Below are 20,844 nucleotides of genomic sequence, written 5' to 3'. Positions count from 1 at the left end.
AACATATAACATCATCTAATAGTTTATTTAACCTGTTTATTTTAAAGGAGAAATCACCCGATTCTTTTCAAATGACACAAACTCTACCTCCAATTGAAGGAACTTCTGTGCCACCAGTTTGCTTTTCCCCCAGGCCAGTTCCTTTCTATATGTCTGCAAGTAAGTGGCCAGGGAAAATGATACTTGAAAAGGAGGACCCCATGCTGCCAGTGGAACCAGGTAACAGCTGATAACTCTGCCTGCTCACAGGAAAAGTGTACTTTTTATTCCTATTGGTGTCATGTTTATCTTAGGATGTTCTTGCCAATTAACTTGTTTTCTTCCTAGTTGGAGGCTAACATCTCTCGTTTGAGTGCCAGTCCGGGAATACTCTTACAAATACAAAGCCTCACCAGTGACCCTAAAAATCCCATGTAACAATAGCAGCATATTTGTACAGAGCAAATGTATAACATACGTGGTACCTTCTCTTATGTTACCTCCTTTAAACCCTGAAGCAGCTCCATGAAATAGGTGGGAGTTCTAAACTCTTCATTTGGATAGATGAGAAAAGCAAGGCTTGAAGAGACTGAGTGACTTGGCCAAGGTTACTCAACTTATAAATGAAGAGAGCTGGAGTTGAATGTGAATCTTCTGGACCTTTGTGAAGTCTTGCATTTAGGCAGTATACCAGAGTGGTCAAGAACATGGGGTATGGGGGCGCCTGGGTGGCTCAGTTGGTTAAGCGTCTAACTCTTGATTTCGGCTCAGGTCATGATCTCAGGGTTGTGGGATCAAGCCCCGTCCAGCGTGGAGCCCTCTTAAGGTTCTCTCTCCCCCTCTCCCTCTCCCCTCCCCGCCCTTGCATGCATGTTCTCTCTCTCTCAAGAAAAAGAAAAGAAAAAAAAAAGAGCATAGGGTATGGAGTTAGACTGATCTGGGGTCAGATGCCAGCTCTGACATTTATTAACTGTGTGCCTTACTTTGGGGAAGTTACTTAATTTCTCTAACCCTCAGTTTTCCTATCTTTGAAATGAGTTTAATAATACTTCTTTAGAGTGATTGAGATTAAATGAGATAGGGTATATAAAATACTTAGCACTGAGCCTAGCACCTCTAGGAAGCTCTTTATAAGTTATAGTCATGGTTATTATTAACACTTCTACCTCACTGCTTTTTAGATACACATTATATTTTAAATTGTAATCCCAGCTCTTTGGTTATTATACACCTCTTTTTTTTTAAAAAAGATTTTTATTTATTTATTTGACAGAGAGAAAGCGATAGAGGGAACACAAGCAGGGGGAGTGGGAGAGGGAGAAGCAGGCTTCCCGCGGAGCAGGGAACCCGATGCGGGGCTCGATCCCAGGACCCTGGGATCATGACTGGAGCTGAAGGCAGATGCTTAACGACTCAGCCACCCAGGCACCCCTATTATACACCTCTTGTAAATAATTTTGTTTATAGGCATTTGTGTATCTTGAGTGTGTATATGTTACCAAAGGGCATATGCTTGAATAGTAGGGGCAGGGCAAGAAGCCAGGATCAAGAGATCAGAGTAAACAGTAGGTTTGGAATTAAGATGATTTGGGCACCTGGGATTAAGAACCACAGCACAGATAATTTTTAGTTATCTTTGGGATTAAGAACCTAGGCAAAAGTTGAGGTAGTAAAAGCAAGAATTGTGGGCCATGGGAATAGAGTATTATCTACAACTAGGACCTTGATCATTAGCAAGTTTCTTAAACTGTATTTTTTCCAAAGGTTTATTTTACTTGTTTTAGAGAGAGAGAGAGCATGCATGTGGGGGGAGGGGCAGAGGGAGAGGATCTCAAGCATGCTCCATGCTGAGCTCAGAGCGCAGTCTCAGGACCCTGAGATCATGACCTGAGCCAAAATCGAGAGTCAGACACTTAACTGACTGAGCTACCCAGGTGCCCCTGATAATGAGCCAGTTTCTCGCATCTCACACAGAACTTTTGTATGCTTCATTTTGAGATAAGCATTACTGACACCCTTCAGGCCTGTACATGGAAAAAGTGGAGTCTGACAACAGTGTATACAAGGAAAAGAGAAGTTTATGGTTTGGGGGAAGTTGTTTCCCACTTCAAGAGATTTGAATGTGAACATATACAGAGTTTGGTAGCTAGAGCCAAAGGAAAAGCTATTCCTTATCTTTTTGTGACTGTTTGCTAAAACTGTCTTAAAAGTATTCTGAAAGTTATATCTAACATATAACACTTTTTCTAAATTATTTGCAGACTTCAGTGTTTATCATGGAGGGAGGAAGGTCAGGGAAGACCTTGCTGAGAAGGTGACGTTTAAGCTAAAATATAAAGGATAAGAAAGCCACATGAAGAGAGAGGTTATATGCATTTTAGGCAAACAAAATCATATAGGCAAAGACTTGGAGGCAGTTTATAAGGAAAGGAAAGAAGACTGTTGGAGCTAGAGAATGCGGGAAAAGGCTAGACAAGATGTTGGAGAAAAGAGTGAAAAAGTATTTGTGATTTTATAGGCTGTGAGAAGCCTATTTGATTTGAGTGCTTTTCTTAAGTGCAATAGAAAGTCATTAAAGGGTTTCAATCAGTGGAGTGATGTGCTCCAATCCAATTTACATTTTAAGATGTTCACTTTTGCCTCTGTGTGGACCGTAGGCAGGAAAGACCAAAGGCAGGACGAATACTTAAGAGCCCTTTGCAAAAGGTTATGGTGTGTGGTCCAGGATGTTTGCTGTGGAGCTGGAGAGAAGGGGGCAGACTGGGAGTGCATTTGAGACCTAGAACTAACTGAATTTACACAGAGAGAATCAAGGATGATTCTTAGACAAGAGGATGGTTGACAAGCTTGAGGGGAAAAAAAAATCGAGCTTGAGATACCTGCAGGACATCCAAGCAGAAATATGGAGCAGGCAGTTGAATATGCAAGCCTAAAGTTCGAAAGGGAGGTCTGAACTAGGGAGATACATTTGGAACCCAGCAACACAGAGTTGGTATTTACAATCCATGGGACTTGGTGAAATCACCTGTTAGATAACAGAGTAGCAAGACAAGAGAGCCAGGAGTCAGGCTGAAGGACATCTAACATTTAGAGGGTAACGGAGAAAGAGCCAGCAAAGAAATTTTCCTCAGCCCCCATCAGCTAGTAGGGTAAGAGGAGGGGAATCAGGAGAGAGTAGGGTCATGAATTCAAAGTACTGCTCATAGGCCAAGGAGAAAGCTCAAAGAAGCATCCCATGGATTTGGCATCAAGTGGAGAGTACCTGTGATTTGACAAGAGTAGCTTCAGGGGAAGATAAGAGCAGAAGCCAGAGGGCTAAGAGTTGAGGCATGAATGGGAAATGAGGAAGTGAAAAGGAGATAGGGTGTGTAGAGAATTCTTTTGCATATTTTGGTCAGGAAGAGGAGCAGAGAAAAGGGCTGGCAACTAGAGGAGATGCGGGGTCAATGGGAAATAGTAGAGCATTTTTGTATGCTAATGGACATGGAGAGATGGGGCTGGCCTACAGAGCAGTCTTTGCTAAAAGGAAAGACGCATCCTGTATTTCAACAGGAAAATGGAGGTAAATGTGTACATTTGTTGGGGGGAAAGATAAGGCAGATCAGGTCTGATGACTTTTTTTCTCAGTCAAGTGTAAGGCAAGGCCGTGAGCTTCAATGATTTCTCTATTTTCCAAACCTCCATTCTCTGCCTTCTCCAGTCTATCCCATTAAGCACTTTCTACATCAGTCTTCCTCAGGCACAGCTTTAGTTCCCATCTGCTCCAGGGGCTTCTGAGAATCCCTAATATTTGTGAAAATAAGTGTAAGTTACCCCATGGAACTCCCACCTGCTTTTGTAGCTTCATCTCTCAGTACTCTTTTTCTTATAACCTTAATGTAGGTCACAGGTCTGTAAAGTACGGCTCATGAGCCACATCCCGCCAGCCACTTGTTTTTGTAAATAAAGTTTTATTGGAATCCAGTCACGCCATTCCTTTATGTATTACCTATGGCTGCTTTGACATGACAGCGGCAGAGTTTGAGTCGTTAGGATGGAGACTGTATATGGCCACAAAGCCTAAAATGTTTACTAGATGGCCTTTTACAGAGAAAGTTTCCCAACTCTTAATTTTGATCAAACTGAGCTCTTCACAGTCAGACTTAGTGGAGAAGGCTGTGAAGTCAAGACAGACCTGAGACCGACACTTGGCACTTCATTTATTCATTTGTGAAGTGGGGATACGCTGCTTACCTCTCTTGTTGTCATGGAGGTAACTCGACACGTGTGAAAGCATGTGTTCCCAGCACATGGTCAGCCTTCAGTAGAAGCCATTCTGCTGCTTCTGTTAGCACTGGGCCTCAGTTTCTTCTCCGTCCACCTCCACCGCTGCATCTCAGAATTCTACTCACTCTTCCCCGCACCTCTTTAGTGAAACATTTCCTGATTCCCGACATTCGGGTGTGATTTCTCATGCCAGTATATCCTATATTTTATATTCCCTTTAGATGATAAGTTCACTAAGAATGAGCCGTTAATTAAGTTGATTATCTTGCATGTAGCACTTCACATGAAATAAACACAAACTGATTATTTGCTCCTTTGAATTGAATGAATTTATAAGGCCGAGATCAGTGGGGACTAGCATTTTTAGCAAAGACTTCGTTCAGGAGCTCCTCTCAAATAAATATGTGGGTGCTAAGTGGGGGTGTAGTAATTGAGAAAAATGTAACATCAAGTAGAGCTCGTAAGTTTTAGTTACCTGCTCGATGACATAATAACCTGGCAGTTTTCCATGAAAGTTTCTAGGTGCTTGTACTAGTTACCTGATTTTTCACATAACAAGTGGCCTTAAAACTCATCTCACAGAGTTTGTGAGGGTCAAGAATCCAGGAGCAGCCTAGCTGAGGGGTTCTGGCTCAGAGTGTTTCATGCAGTTGCAATCATGCTTCAGATGGGGCTGTAGTCACCTGAAGGCTCCACTGGGGCTGAAGGATGCTCTTCCATACTCACTCGAGTGGCCATTGGCAGGAGGTTTTACTTCCTCAGTGCGTGGACTTCTCCCTAGGAATGGTCCTAGCATGGCTTCCCCCGGAGAAAGTGATGCAAGAAAGACAGAGTGGGGGGACCGAGATAGAAGCTGCAATAACATCACAATTATGGCTGCTTTGTTTTGTTGGCCATATGGAACAACCTGGTAAAATGTGGAAGGGAACGACACAAGGGGACCCATATCAGGAGGATGTGGGTCACTGGGACCCTTTTTGGGGACTCACTGTTACAGTGCTTGATACCTAGGTAGTAGTTCTCCCAAAGGTATAGTGTTTGCCTGTTCATATGAAGGAAGCAGTTGCTCTCTCATCAGCATGGAAGTCTTTGAACTTTCAGAAATAGACTTTAAAACCTCTTATCACTATGAATGAATTCTGTTCAATTCCCCTAACATGAGGTTAAAGGACTTTAGTAAAATTATGCCTGCACTTTATATTACAGAATAATTTATTGTCCAGTTGTCTTTCAATTTTCCATTGAAAGCTGGTTTTCTCTTTTCCCTTTTAATCAGATTATTTCCAGGATAAAATGGCCAAAGGGAAAGAGGAAGACAATTCTTCAGCAACAGATTCAGAGAGCCTTGGAGAAACTACTGATGTCTTAAATATGGTAATGGTTTTCTTATTTATCTGTATAGATATGTTTGGATTTCAGTTCATCATGTATTTGTATATGTGTACATTCTGTGCTGTTCCTTGCATTATAAAAGGTTTTGGTTTCATTTTGTTTGTTATTTTTATATGTTATATGTTTATTATTTTATTGAAGTATAGATTATATATAATACAATTAATTTTGATCCTCATATCATTAGTATGCAGTTGAGAGTAGATTATATTACTGTCTGAACTGTTTTGTTCACTTTATATATAAGAATGTATAAATATATAATCTTATATATAGTCTTTATTCTTTTTAGAACATATACTTTTTATTTATTGCAGACACATATGATGAGCCTGAATTCCAATGAGAAGTCATTAAAATTATCACCAATTCAAAAACAAAAGGTATAACATAGAGAGTTATTTTCATTATGGTGGGTAAGAACAGTTTATATTTTTTCTTGAAAGTTTTCTGGAAAGAATACATGAAAGATAAGTCTTCATTTACTTTAGATTTTAAAAGAGGATTACATTGTAGGTAGCCTCAACTTGGGTTTGTTCTGTTGGTATATATTTCGGATATATGACAGGATTTCATTGCTGAAATTTGCTTTTTGGTGTCACTAACAAGTCATAGTAGCCACATTTTCTTATCATCAAAGCAAAGGATTATTATGGCAGTTCATAAGTATTAGAAGAGGCTACTGTTGATCAGAATGGTTCTCGGACTTGGGTTGAGCATGACTTTGGTTGAGTTACCGTGTTGTTCTCAAATGTGATATTAACATCTTTTCTAGCTCTAAAATTTGGTGGTTTTAGTGAAAACATTTGATAATTGCTTTTCCAGTGTGTGGAATGGGCTTTAATCTATCACAGAATTGATAGCCTAAGAACAAAATTAAACATTTGGAAATTAATCAGAAACCATGCATGGGTGATAAAGAGAGACTTTTAATGAATGACCAGTGAATAGGAAGAGGAAGGAATAGTTGGTGGTTTTCACAACCCTGGAGAGGTAAAGGCCTGCCCTGAAATCCTTTGCTTCTGACTTTACGGACCAGACTTTACGGGATGAAAGGAAGGTGGGGTTTGGGGATTAGAAAAGTAAGTTGAAGAAATATGAATTGAAGGAAGAAGGCTTCTAGACAATATTTAATTTCTATTTCCAGTGCCTTTGCCATGTTATTAAGCTAAAAATCCTTAAAGTCAAAGTCACCGAAATGCAAGAGAATCTTGCTGAATTGTAAAAATTTAGTGCCAGTCTTTGTTAGTCTTACCTCTGTTTTACTGAGAGGCATGGTGAGTAACAGCATTGCTTTTGAATATGGGAGAACTGTTGTCCTAGCCCAGTGTGGAAGCTCAGCAAAGGTTGACTGACTTTATTGACTGACTACACTTCCAGGCAGACATCTTTCCTGTGTCTCTCTTTCCTCTTCTCTTAGACCCAGGGCTCTGCCTCTTCTGAGCTATTTGATTGTGCTAGGGAAATAAAGAGACATACATTTAAAAATCATTTCTGGCAACTGGGCCTCTCTGCCTCTCTTTAGGGCTCTTGAAAGAATTGTGACTTTTTAAAGAATAGGACCTAGAACAAACAGAAGGAAAGCACTTCCTTTTATTTATTTATTTATTTTTTTTGGTATTTATTCTCTTCTATTCAGCACTTCCCTTCAATTAGCAATAATCGCGCCTCGGATAAACCTCATTGGCTACGATACTGCCACTGCGCAAAGCTCAGCACTTCCTTTTAAACTGATATATATTTTATACTTCACGTAGTCCTTTTAAGTAGAGGCCCAACCAGACTTATTTTAGTGAATGAAAAAAAGATTTATTATAATATTTCCATATATTGATGTTTAACTTGTGCTGTTTTAATTTTTGGTGTTTTTGGCAAAAAAATGACCTCTTCCTAAGCCTAGCAGTCATGACAATTTGTAACACTTGATTTAGTGAGGTTTTACTCTCCAGAGATGCAAATTCATCAAATATTTCAATTCATTAGCTTACAGAATTTAGGTCAACAATTTGATTTTTGTTTTATTTTGTCTAGCAAGAAATGAATTTCATATTCTTAATGTATCATTCAAATTGCAGTGTTTAATTTCATAGTTTTTATAAAAATCTTAACATTTTACCCTAGATATTTTTCCACATAGTGGTTAGTTTCATGTATGCAAGTTATGATAATTAAAGAATATAATAGATAAAAGGAAGAGGGTCAATAATTTGAAAAGAAACATATTATTTAGTATGCTGATAAAAAGATTTCATTTGTAGTTTTCATTTCAGATTTTTCTTGTAGAAGTAAGCTATTCATTTTTTCCAATATTTAACATTTTCATATTTTCTTTAATTCTGTGAATTTCATGGAATTAAAAGACCAATCAAAATTTGACAATTAAAATAACAGGGAAGGTAGGAAAAGAAACTGAACCCAACTGCATGCAAGAGAAGTGTGTACATTGTTTTTACCAGTATTTTGCACAGTCTGGAAAGGTATTCTATTTAAGACTTGATTCAGATTAAGAAAAGGGGTAGAGAAGACATACTGATGGTCCTGTGTGAGTAGTGGCATCCTGAGAGCAGGCAGTGAGCATGCAGACATGTGTGCCACAGCAGAATCCAAGGTGCTGCAGACTCAGAGAGTGGCAGAAGTTATCTCCAGTGAAAGCCAAATCTGAGCAAAATGTCTGGTAAAACTGGACATTTTTATTCTGCTAGCGAAACTTAGAGTAATGCAAAATCTTGGCAGTGTTTTGTAGTAGATGATAAGTTACCTTTGTCAACTAATGGTAGTTTGACGATTACTTCAAAAATTTACAGAAACAAGAAACAATTGAGAAACTGAAGCAGCGTACAGCTCACTCTGGACATGATGATAGTAAAGGATTTGCAAGTGACGAGATGTCTAAAACAGTGAAAGAGGGGAAAGCCTATAAACAACTTTTGGCCAAAGGAATGTACATGATGCAAGCAGCTATGACTATGGAAGCATTTTCAGATGAGGACGTAGGTAATGACTCGGGCCAGCCTGGGTCTCGGGCTGACACCCGTGCAGAGGGTGTGCAAAGAGAGCTATTTAGACGTGAAAGTAAGCACTGTATTTATCCACCTGACAGTAAGGCAATAGCAAAGGCAAGTGATGGAGGCCAAAGACAGAAGGATCCAGACGCAAAAGAAACAGTCTCTGAAAAGGAAACTGAGCTGGCGGAAATGGCAGATCTGAAGGCTAGGAGACAAAGCGAAGAGAATTTAAGAAATATTGATATGTTCTTTGACTTACCAAATAGAGACATGAATATTGAGGATGAAGACAGTAACGATTTTGTTAAGGACAGTAAGAGGAATAAGCGAGATGTGATTTTTGACAGCGAAAGAGAATCTATAGAGGAGACAGACAGTTACTTGGAAGGCAAAAGCGCAAGTCAGCAAGGTACCACTGACAGCTTCGAGCAGCCCGAGTCAGTAGAATTTAGTAGTGGAGAGAATGAGGATGACGAAGTGGAAACCGAGCAAAACTTGTGGTATAGCAGAAAATTTCTCGAACAAGTACTTGAGGAAGAGGTTGAACACAAAATGTCCAGATTCATGGCAAGATATGATTTTAAGTGTGACCACTTGTCAGAGATCCCCGAAGAGCAGGAAGGAGCAGAGGATGCAGAAGGAAGTGGAATAGAGGAGCAAGAGGTAGAGGCAAGTGAGGAAAATGTGAAGGTGCCAGCAAGAAAACAGGAGGAGGAAATAGACATCCTGCCAGACGTCCTGACAGACAGAGCAGAGGTGAGTGAAGGCAAGGGAAAGGCAGGAGGTGGAGGTGAGGGAATCCAGTGGGAGGGAAATTCAGGAGTGGAACAGAGGCAAAGTGAGGAGGAAGAAGAGGAGGAAGACAAGGGAGGAGGAGAAATAGAGGGCCTGGGTAAGGGAGAGAAAGACCTAGAAGAGGAGGAGGGCCAGGAGCAAAGAGAGGGGGAACGAGGCCATCAGGAAGAAAGAAACAAAGGGATGGAGGAAGGAGAAGGGGAGGAGAAAAGAGATGAGAAGGAAGGGGAGGGGGGGAGAGGAGGGGAAGAAGACAGGGAAGAGGAGGAAGAAGGCAAGGAGGAGGGAGAAAGGAAAGAGGAAGAAGGACAAGAGGAAGGACAGGGAGAGGGGAGAGAAGAGGAAGGAGAGGGGGAAGCGGAGGAGGAAGGAGAGGAAGAAGAAGAGGGGGAAGGGGAGGAAGGAGAGGGGGAAATGGAGGAGGAAAGAGAGGGGGAAGGGACGAAAAGAGGTGAAGGGGAGGAGGAAGGAGAGGGAGAAGGGGAGGAAGGAGAGGGGGAAGTGGAGGAGGAAGGAGAGGGAGAAGGGGAGGAAGGAGAGGGGGAAGTGGAGGAGGAAGGAGAGGGAGAAGGGGAGGAAGGAGAGGGGGAAGAGGAAGGAGAGGGAGAAGAGGAGGAAGAGGAAGGAGAGGGAGAGGGGGAAGTGGAGGAGGAAGGAGAGGGGGAAGGAAAGAAAAGAGAAGATGAAGGGGAGGAGGAGGGAGAGGGAGAAGCAGAGAAAGGAGAGGAGGAAGCAGAGGAGGAAGGAGATGGGGAAGGGAATGAAGGAGAAAGTGAAGGAGAGGGGGAAGGAGAGGGGGAAGAAGAAGAAGGAGAAGCGGGGGAAGCAGGGGAGGAGGAAGAAGAGGGGGAACCAGGGGAGGAGGAAGAAGAGGGGGAAGCAGGGGAGGAAGGAGAGGGGGAGGGAGAAGAGGAAGGAGAGGGAGAAGAGGAGGTAGGGGAGGAAGAGGAAGAAGAGGGGGAGGGGGAAGGAGAGGGGGAGGAGGAGGAAAGAGAGGAGGAGGAGAAAGAAGGGGAGGGGGACCAGGAAGGAGAGGAGGAAGGGGAGGGTGAGGGGGAAGAAGCAGAGTGGGGAGTGAGGGAGAGGGAAGAGGAGGACACTGAGGAAGAAGAGGGGAAATACGAGGAGACAGGAGATGAAGAGAGTGAAAAGCAGGGAAGACCGGGTAAAGGAAAAGGGTCCAACAAAGCAAGCAAAATCAGAGGATCTGTGAAATATGACAAAGATAAGGCATACCCCCCAAAGTTTATTACTAACACAGAGGGCAAAGGGAAAGAGCATGAGGTACAGAGGTTCAAAATGCCAGTGCGGTCAAAACAACTTTTAGAAAATGGGCCACCAGGTTCCAAAAGATTCTGGAATAATGTTTTACCACATTATCTAGAATTGAAGTAACAAACTTTAAATTTGAAAGTTTGTTAAAGTTTTTAAATTTTTAAAAATTTAAATTTTAAATTTAACAAACTTTAAATTTAAAACTGTTGACCAGCCAACAGTTTGAGCATCTTACACGTAATAGGCACTTAATATGTTTTATTAAATTGCTTTTTGTCATGGTTACTTTATGTGTGGTACAATATAGACTGATAAAGACAACACAAAGCACTGGTAAATTTGGCTCCTCTTAAACTAATATTTTGGTATATTTTCCCCCCAAATTATAAATCTGTCACTAGAAAATATCAAAAGGTCATAGCAGATAATTAACATTATATATTCCTCATTAAAGACAGAGTTAGGAAATAGTATACTATAAGAATGTTGCATTTGTATATACAAACTGGTCCCTTTAAAGATGGCACAGATCCTTCAAGGCTATAAAAACATCTCATTTCTTATGAGTTTCTTTGGTCTCTGATTTCAGTGTGCCTACTACGTAGAATAATTTTATAAGGTGGATGGTATTGTAAAGCTAAAATGAAGAATTCGCATTTAAAAAAAATAGTGCTCTTTTTTTACCTTTTATGTGTCCTTTTTGCAACAATCTACCAAGTGTCAGCTGGATTCAGAGCTTAGATCTTAATGTGCTGTCTTTTAGTTACTGTCTGGACAAATGGCAGTATATCTCATGAAATGGAGGTGAACCTAAACATATATTCGGGAAGTATGTAAAACTTGTAAGTATTTATTAGCCAGGCAGAGCTCCTCACTGGGGTTCAGTTTCCTCACGTGTAAAATGGAGCGGATTAGATGATAGAACTATAGTCCCTCCTAACTCTCAGATTCTTTTGTTCTAACAGGCTGATTTACTCCCATTGTGTTTGTCATTTGCATAAAAGTTTTTTAAGTTAGAAGAAAAATTGTACTTTAAAATTAATTGAGTTTTCTATAAATTATATATTGTTCTTTACTCTTAAAAACTTAGGAAGAGCTTTAATGTATCTTGTGTTCTGTCATTCTGTATTTCTAAACTATAACTTCTGAGCTTTAACTGTACTATCAGAATCGTCATTCCCAGTGTCTATTATGTACCCTCAGTGTGTTCTTCATTGACTATTCTGTAATTCTGTTTGTTGCTCGTCAGAATGTTTCAAGTAAAATAAAATGTAAATGTATACCATCAGTAATTGTTTGTGGAAAGAGAAACTAACACTAGATACTGAATTTTCGAGAGGCTAGATTTCGATTAGTGTAAATTCAATCTTCCCTTAAAACTTTCAGTATTTTTCATACAGCTAGATCATTTGTTCTTTATTCATAGCTCCCTTTTCAACTGGTTTCCCACCCCAGTCCCTTCCATATCTTGGGCATGAGGGATTTCTTCTACTTTTAGCAAGGAGAATCTGGATGGTAAACTTCCTGTGAATTTTGTGTAGCTGAATCCTGTGCACATTTGATTCTCTGTGAGAAAGAATATGGGGGGAAAGACTAGAATACAAAGAGAAGAAACTCCTAGGAGCAACTGTAGGTTTTGTTTTAGCTGCAGGGATCTCTGGTCGCTTCCCCTAACTAACCAAACACGCGAATTTGGCATTGCAGGGTTCTATCCAATTCTGCCACATTCAGTGACGGTCAGTGAAATGGAATTGGTGCTTTGATCAAGTGTGTGCGCTGTGTTGTTAATGCTAGGGCCCAACATGTTTATTTAAAACGTTGACTTAAAATGATGAACTGAGATGAACGATAGAATGGAGTTCATAAAGGAAAAGGCTTCAGGGAGAAAAGAAACTCTTAACCCTCAAGTTGTTAATGTCAAAGGCGAGACCTCACCAGCCAGCAACACTGAAATGGTGTTCAGAGCATGTGCCCATCTCAGTATTTGAGCTGGCCTAGAGAGCCACTTTCCAACAGCATTTCCCACCCATTTCTTCACATTTCCCACCCATTTCTTCACATTTCCCTGGCCAACCGAAGTGTTGTATGCTCTTTTTGAAGCAGTAGCTCGGGCAGGCATGGTGTTCTGGTCAAGAGCACGGGCCTCGTCATTTTGAGATGTGAATTAGTACTTGGTAAAACAGATCGGGATAACTGGTTCCTTCTTCATTGTCCCCATCTGCTGGTGGATCGAGCTTTTATTGTAGTTTCTCACTGGTTATTACTGAGGCCAGCGTGAGGGGTGTGTGTGTAGAATCCGTTGAGTTACAGTTTCAAATGAGGACTCTGGCAGAAAAATATTTTCAGGTAAGCTACAAAGGAGTATCACAGAAACATCTGCTGCTGCCAAACCAGTAACTCTTGAGGTGAGTGCAATGAAATGTTTTTTGTAATTGCGTTATAGAGGTCAGCTTGCTCTGCACGTATACATTCAAGATAAAATGCTACCATAGAGGAAGGTGCTGTACTTCCTTCTTCCTTCACTCTTCCCAGTGTCCCTGACCTGTAACTTAATATCTGGTACATACTGTTCACTCAACAAATAAGCATGTACATGGCAAGCACCCAAAAGGGAACGGAAGCTTTCCCAAATCAGGGAGAGCTCAAGAAACGAGGGCCGCTTACAGGCAGCCTCCTGTGGCCCTTTTACCTGTCAGGGACATTAGGTGGGTACAGATGTCTTGAAAGGACACCAGGTAAAAGGAGTTCCCATGGCCCTGCCTTTAACTATGACTTAACAATGCCCTTTAGTTACCTGATCTATCCCGCACCCCCACTCCTGTGTTCTTTTTAGCCAGGGCTACCCGAAGATAAAAATATGATCTGAAAACAAATCTTTTGCTTTCCTTCATGAAGTCCCTTAATTAAGAAGACAGTGGTTTTGTGCCTTGAGTATGCCGAGAGTAAGATACAGTTCCGGATCTCAGGGGACTCTTGGCTGTTTCTATAGGCTGACCAGAAACTTTACCCAGACAATAGAGCGTTTCAGGAGTGGCACTTCAGCAGCCACTTCTGCACTTCAGCAGAGAAGGGCTAGGAAAGGGCTTCCAGGGGGCAACGGGGAAATGTCAGCTGAGTCGTGAGAAGTAAAAGCGAGTCATGCAAGCGGCAGGGGCAGGGCTTTCCCAGTTGATGGGAGCCCTGAGAGTATTTCAGTGTGACCACAACTTAAGAGTGTCTTTTGGTTCTGGGTAGAGAGGCAAAGGACCTTAATGTGTTTCTGAAAGATGTTAAACAGCAAGAGTAAGGTGATCACACTTGGGCTTTTGTAACGGTCTGGCAGCAATATGGAGGGTGGGTTGGAGAGGAACAAGACCAGAGCCAGGGGTGCCAGTTAGGAGGCAGCTCGAGGAGAGCAGGCAGAGACAGAAGAGGGGACTAGACAGTGGACAGAGTTGGGGACATGTGTTATCAAGAGAGCTTTAGGGATAGAATTGGAGGGCTTAGTAAAGAGATGCAACTTGGAGGGAGAGAGAAGGCCAAGCTTTTCTTGTTTCTGTGTGAAGAGCCAGGTGGAAAGGGCGCCATTGGCCAAGGCTGAGAACAGGAGTAGGGGCAGGTTTAGGAGCCTGCTTGGGCTTGTTGACCCAGGAAATGTTCAGCGGACAGATACATGTGTGGGCCTGGAACTCAGGGGAGATTGCTGGGTATCGCCAGCTTTTAGGGGTCATTGAAACCATGAAGTTGAGTGAGAGGCAGCACTCATAGTACGAGAAGAAGAGAACTGAAGACAGAGTTTGAGGAAAGCTCAGTAGCTAATGGGGAGGTTGAGAAAGGGAAGTCTGAGAAGGAGGCGGTGTAGGGACACTTTCTAGGAAAGAGAAGTGCCACCCAAGCCAAGGAAGGCATGGTGGAGGGCTGCAGAGAGGTCTGGGAGAGGCCCAGCAGAAGGCTGGCCAGAGCTCACATTGCCAGCAAAGAGGGAGCTCCAGGAAGGCCGCCTTAGAGTCAGGGACTCTGATGCCCTGGGGGAAAACACCTTAGACTTGCACTTGCTATTAGTATATACAAGGGTATATAAGCACAGGATGTTGTTGAAGTGAGCTGATCAGCAGAAAGGAAGAGACTACAGAGCTGTCAGTTTCAGGGCGGGGGGGGGGGGGGGGGGTTGGGGAACAGCCCTGAGGGCACCTGTTCTGGTCTTCAGGTATTTGAGCAGAGCCGGGAAAGAGCCTGGGCACTGGCCCCCAGTAGGCCTGGATTCACACCCCAGCCCTTCACAGATTAGCTGTGTGGACACCTGGAAAAGCTTTTCTTTTTTTTTTTTTAACCTTTCTGAGTCTTATTTATTTCTTTTTATAAAGGGAGGGGTCTTTGGATAGTTAAATTAGTTAACACATGAAACATGTTAGAGGTACTCAGCAAATGGTAACCCGTGTCCCTCTAATTAACCCCTCTGACTACATCAAGTCAGGTAAGAACTACCCTCAGGAATCTCCAGGTCACTGACAGATGTGCATGAACATCTAGTCATGTGGACCTGACTTCTGTTTAAGTACAACATAGCTGCTCCCTCCCCAAAATTGGCTTATGGAAGTATATCTGTGGGAATGAAGTAAGTAACAATAATGATAACCCCCTTAAATATAGGGTAGAGTGAAAGTCTGCACACCATACGTGGGTCCAGTACTGCCATTCAACATTTGAAGCGTGGTGAAAGGCTGATGGTACGGGACGACAGATTTCCCTGTGTCCTAATGTTTTTATCAAAATAGGTTAAAAAATAAACATAAAGAGTAAAATTGCCTACCAGCAAGAAGTTTGTATCCTCAGCATTGTAGCCACTTTTGCAGGCCTGCTTACAAGAGTCAAACTGGAATGGATTTTGTGGCAAAAATAGCAGATTAGGAATGAACTAAGGGATTGGTACATAGAAAGGAGGAGGAGTTTAGAGACTGTAAAGTAGTGACATTAGAAGGCAATAATTTGGAGGTCAAACTGGGAGCCCTTTGGTGCAACCTGGCTTGCAGACTCACTTCGCTTGGTATACACAGTGATTTTGGTAACGCTTGAATCCATTGCCAACACTGAAATACCGGGAAACTTTATACTGTAGCAGTGTTTTCTGGACTTGACTTGGACCTGAGGCAGCACTGGCCCACAGTCCAGCCAAGGCGCCCCTCCACTTCCCTGTCGTCCTAGGCTGCTCCTGATGGGTCCTGCTTTCTTCCCTTGCTTGTTCTAGCTGCTGGGCTCCTGGCAGACAGTAAAGGGAGCTGTGCAAGAGGGTAGAACAAATACGTGAACACTTGAAATCAACTATTTTCTAGTGATAAGATCTGGGACTTTATGGCAAAAAGGTGCCCAAGCATCTTGTTTTTTGATGGCCCTCAGTGTATACTAGGGAGTCTTAAAATCACTTATATACAGATGCTCATTGTTTGCTTGTGTTATTTTCTCTGTAAATAATCTTTTTAATTTTGATACGAACCCTCTGAGGTAGGTATTGCTGGTGTCATTTTCCCATTCTACAGAGAGACTGTAAAGTAATATTATTAGACCCCTTGCTCAGGCCGTGGCTGATGGTACAGAGCTTGGATAGCAGTACCTAGGTCTTTGTACTGAATGCCCTCCCCGCTCTCTCTTCCTGCCTCAGTGAGTTCCAGTGCAGTAAAAACATGAACTTCCATGTTAACCCTTCTTGTCCTAAAAGCCTTGAGATTGAGATTTTAAATATATACATTTCCCCACGTGGTATTATGTAGATATAAGGTTTTATGCTCTATTAACCTATTTGGAAAACATTGTCTACCCTATATGACATTGAGGCATCTCATAAATTGAGAATTGTAGCACAAAATTTTATACTTTATAGTCGCTTTAAAAAACTTGTTTAAAACTCTTGAAATATAATACATCTAGAAAAGAGCATATCTCGTGCGTGTATAGCTCAGTGCATTTTCCACAAGGTGAACCCGCCCACATAGTCAACACCCAGATCAAGGTAGAGCGCTCCCCAGCGGCTTCCCTTCAAACCCCCTTCCAGGCATTTCTCATCCCCCCAGATGACCACTATGCCAATTGCTGAGAGCAACCTCAAGTTTCTCCAGTATGCAATGTAGTATTCTTAAGCAAACTGAAACCTCATGAGGAACATTTCGGTTTCTTGATATTTCCCATAAGAAATGTGGCCCTGGGCCACACCCAAGACTGCAGCTCCCAGTGCTGTGCCTGACCAGCAAGACAACTGTCCCTCTGCGAGAGCCAGGCCCCCTTCCCTTCGCTCCTGCGGTCCCAACACAAGACGTGTTTCCGTTGACCATTCTAGACTACTTAACGTCTTATGTGGTTCTGGTGACAAGAATGTACTTAAACTTTGCCCTTTCTCTTTGTAAAATGACAGTATTCTGCCAATCTCTCCTAAATTGTTTCAGTTTGAAGGTAAGTACTGTGATTTAGAGTAGTTGTCCAGATGTGAATAGATTAATTCTAAATGTGCTTAAGTGCAAAGTTCTACAACTGATGTGATTTCTAGTGAAAATGTTTTCTAAGAGCTTTCTCAAATTTAGAAAATGATACCGTTCCAGCAGTTACTCATTGTTACAGATTTTCATAAAGTTATGAGTAAATTTATAGTTCATTATAAGAAATGAGTGTTTTGCTTATTTCTAAAATAAGATAAAATGTCCTGTTCCTTTTTATAATAGCATGATATTGTCTTACGGTTACATTAATATCTTAGTTAACTAGCATGATGGGAGTTGACCCAGGTGCTAAACTAGCAGAATTCTCCAAGAGAAGAGGACTTTGCTGCAACACAGCTCACTGACCCCTCCCTGTGGGAGACAGATGGACAGAGTCTGAAATTCTCTGTCTTGGGAACACTGTTCTTTCCAATTGGCCTTCGTTTATATACATTCATGACTACATCTATCTATCAGCCATAAATCTTAAATCTAGTTAATCTTGCTTCCCATTCCCCTCCAAAGTAGTCTCTGATCATTTTACCTTCTATGTGCTTCTGGCTCGGCATAATATACAATATAAGTCACTTAGAGGGGAAATTATGCAGAAAAAAAGAAAGCTTTAGAAATTATTGGTAAATGGTAGCTACCTCATAGTTAACCCTACCCAACCTAAACATGCAGCACATCCTTTAATATAGCTGTCTACCCTGGTACCCTGTTTTCCTCTCTGTGTTCCCCTCCCACATGCACCGCCTCATGACCTTTGCTTAACCTAAGTCAAGCCCTCTCAGCGTAACGAAACTCTTAAATCTCCAGGCTTCGCTTCTGGATTGCTTGTCCTTGGTGAAAATGCTATCAGGCCACACCCTTAGTGCTATTGGCCTGAGGATGCCACTTAACGTCTGTTACTAAGTAACAGTAAATCACCCTAGCCTGAACTCTCACATTTGGTATTTTGCCAGAAGAAAGGTGAGTTAATTATGAGAGGTATTATTTTCAAACCACCCACTAAAGATTCTTTGGGTGTCCCGCTCATCCTTAGCCAAACAGCAACTAGGAAGGTGAACCATGAGAAGCTAGTTACTGTGTTGAAGGGATATAAAGGGTGTATATCGCCTGAGGCAAATATGGCGAGGTGAACTTTGTAAAAACATCCTTCAAGGGAGTAAAGGGCATTAATTACTTACTGCCTCACCTATTTTAGGGGCCATTAGAGAAGTGCATAAATGAAAAGCATAGGAAAAAAAGTCCAATAAGGAGCCTGATCTCTTAATGACAAAAAAATAAGCAGTATTCCACCCAAAATATGAAACTGAAAAAAACTCAGTATAGAATAAAGAATATAACTAATATTTTTCACCTATATTTAGTATTACATGATTTACTCTATCAAATCCATAGACAGACTGTCTTATAATTTGGATTAGTTGGACAGGACCAGATAGACTAAGTTCTGCCTCTGGTTTTCCCTCTGCTTTAAATAACCGAGAGCAAACCATTTAAACTGCCTATGTCCCTTTATCTTCCTGGAATGTAAGTAATTATACTTAACTCTCTCTCGTGAATATCAGTGAATTGTACTTCTGAAGTGATTTTAAATCCCTATGTTTTGGAAAATGAGCATAATATATAGATATGATTATGTTATAATGCTACAGTAGAAAGCTTTTTAACTTCTCTAAAGTTTAAAAGCATTCTTTTGAGACAGCTCAGAAAGCATATTTAATTTTTTTTCCATTTTAACCTTGTAGTAGACGCTAATAGAATTTTGGGAATCCTAGTCATCGAGAATGTTGAAATAGATCAATGTGCGGAAAAGCCTTGGTAATATAGTAACTTGATATGCACGATAGGCTATGCAGCATTTTATTTCTTTGCCTTCAGTATTTGAATTCATATTCTGTGTATTCTTTGAGATGATATAAATTATTTATGACTGCAATATCAAATCTGTTTCTTTTAAAAAAAGAAAATCTTACCTCTTCCCTGATATCAATTTTGACACAGGATCATGAATTTTCAGATGAAGAACTAGAGGACATGGATGAGGAAATTGATGAATATCCGGAAGGCAAGAAGAACATACCAGCGGATGAAGCCAATGACAACTCAGCTGAAAAGGTATTGATTGACACCACTGAAAAGGTATGATGATATGTGCTTAAATCCTGAGATCCTGCCTAAGAGCAAGTTCCATGGTCTCTGCAGAGGGCAGACTCCAGCTTCCTTTGGGAGCAGAAATACTTCTCTGAATAACTTGGTTCATGCGCTATAGGAAAAGCTTTGGCAGATTTATAAATCAGGCACACTTTGTTTCTAACACCCTTTCCACACTTCTTGGTAGCAGTTTGTTCCCGGCTTGAGTGGAAATGAACTGATATGGGCCAGTACAATATACTGTTGAGAAATTAACCGAGAAGTTCAGCACTGGGTCCTTGAAATGATCAAATTACAAAGTTAGGAGCCCTATACTGGTGGCAGGAATGAGGCGTGGGTGTGTGCACACATACATGTGTATATTTACATGTATGTGGACAAGTGAAAGCTGTTCACAGCGGTCTTTGAAGCCGGCTGTGATCAGTTCTGTACAGATGTGGTGTAGAAGAAAGGAATTATAGGAAGAAAAGGGGGAGCTATCACTGAGGAAGAGGAAGTCATCCTAAAAGTGGAGCTAGGGATGCCAGAAACATCTCTTCTATTTGGCAGTTTTGTCCAAGAGGGACACTGCTAGGAGACAGTTGATAGGTTTGAAATCATTCATTTGCTAATGTTGCTCTGGGTTAACTTCATAGGTACAGAATTCAGAAAACGAAACTGAAAATGACACTATGTCGATTTGTTTTCATTTTCAGTTTTTGTACCTCTAATCATACCTTCTTGTTGATGAATCACTTGCATCTTTGGTCTGCGCAAGGCTTCTCTTTATTTAAATTGATTCCCTTTGTGTTCTCCTTTTCCATAACACAGACAACCACTGAAACACGCTTATCCTTTTATTTGAATGTGTACCTGTAAACCTGTGTTGTTTCATGTGCATGTATTTTTAATTTACAAAATGGGGCTGTGCTATCGAGATCATTTTCTTAATTCCTTTCTCAAGACTCCTTCCTCTCACTGAGGAAAAAAAAAAAAAAAGCTTCTAGCCGTTACTGTTTTCTTTCAGAGGGAGGGAAAGATTTATAAGGAATATTTATGAGTTCCAGTTTGGGTAGTCCCTGAAATTCTTTAACAGAATTCCTGAAACTCCAGTTTGACAGTGTAAAATGTTGAGCCAATTCATTTACCAACTAACGTTCCTGAATCTTCTTGGAGTTGAATTCTTGAATCATACAACATTTTGGAATCCAAAAACTTAAAGCTAGAAGGGACGTTAGCAGTCACTCAGCATCTGAGGCAAAAGCCCAGCAAAGTGAAGCAGTAGTCACGTGTTTATGTTGTTAGCTAGAGGCTGACTCGAGAACCCTTGCCTAAAACCCAGATGATGTTTTCCAGCCCATCACAATTACGTTTTTTATTATATTGTTTCTTTATCCTTTATAGGACAAGAAAACCAACCAAGAGGAACGGGCTATTTGTGAATACAATGAAAATCCAAAAGGTGTGAACACATTTGACTTCAGAAGGCCAGCTACTTTAACATACACGCACACATGCATGCATATGTACGCACGCATATGCTGTAGCTG

The 20,844-nt window shown here is 41.3% G+C and overlaps 1 protein-coding gene and 1 pseudogene across 2 annotated transcripts in view; one reads left to right on the top strand and one right to left on the bottom strand.

The window, feature by feature from the left end:
- RPGR (retinitis pigmentosa GTPase regulator) overlaps positions 1-20,844 on the top strand; it is a 51,954-nt gene that overhangs the window by 21,797 nt on the left and 9,313 nt on the right. Inside the window, exons 11-16 of one of the 2 annotated variants that reach the window (XM_035002984.1) lie at positions 48-219; positions 5,522-5,619; positions 5,955-6,020; positions 8,442-9,398; positions 19,166-19,279; positions 20,699-20,756. In XM_035002984.1, the coding sequence (XP_034858875.1) occupies positions 48-219; positions 5,522-5,619; positions 5,955-6,020; positions 8,442-9,398; positions 19,166-19,279; positions 20,699-20,756 (1,465 nt within the window). The remainder of the gene's footprint in view (positions 1-47; positions 220-5,521; positions 5,620-5,954; positions 6,021-8,441; positions 9,399-19,165; positions 19,280-20,698; positions 20,757-20,844) is intronic. The other variant, XM_035002978.1, reaches the window with a different exon arrangement.
- On the bottom strand, positions 7,185-7,350 carry LOC118010654 (annotated as a pseudogene).

The sequence above is a fragment of the Mirounga leonina genome, unplaced genomic scaffold (genome assembly GCF_011800145.1).
Source record: "Mirounga leonina isolate KUSES-001 unplaced genomic scaffold, KU_Mleo_1.0 Mir_101609, whole genome shotgun sequence".
Classification (NCBI taxonomy): Eukaryota; Metazoa; Chordata; class Mammalia; order Carnivora; family Phocidae; genus Mirounga; species Mirounga leonina.
This window is presented reverse-complemented; position numbering and strand designations above follow the sequence as displayed.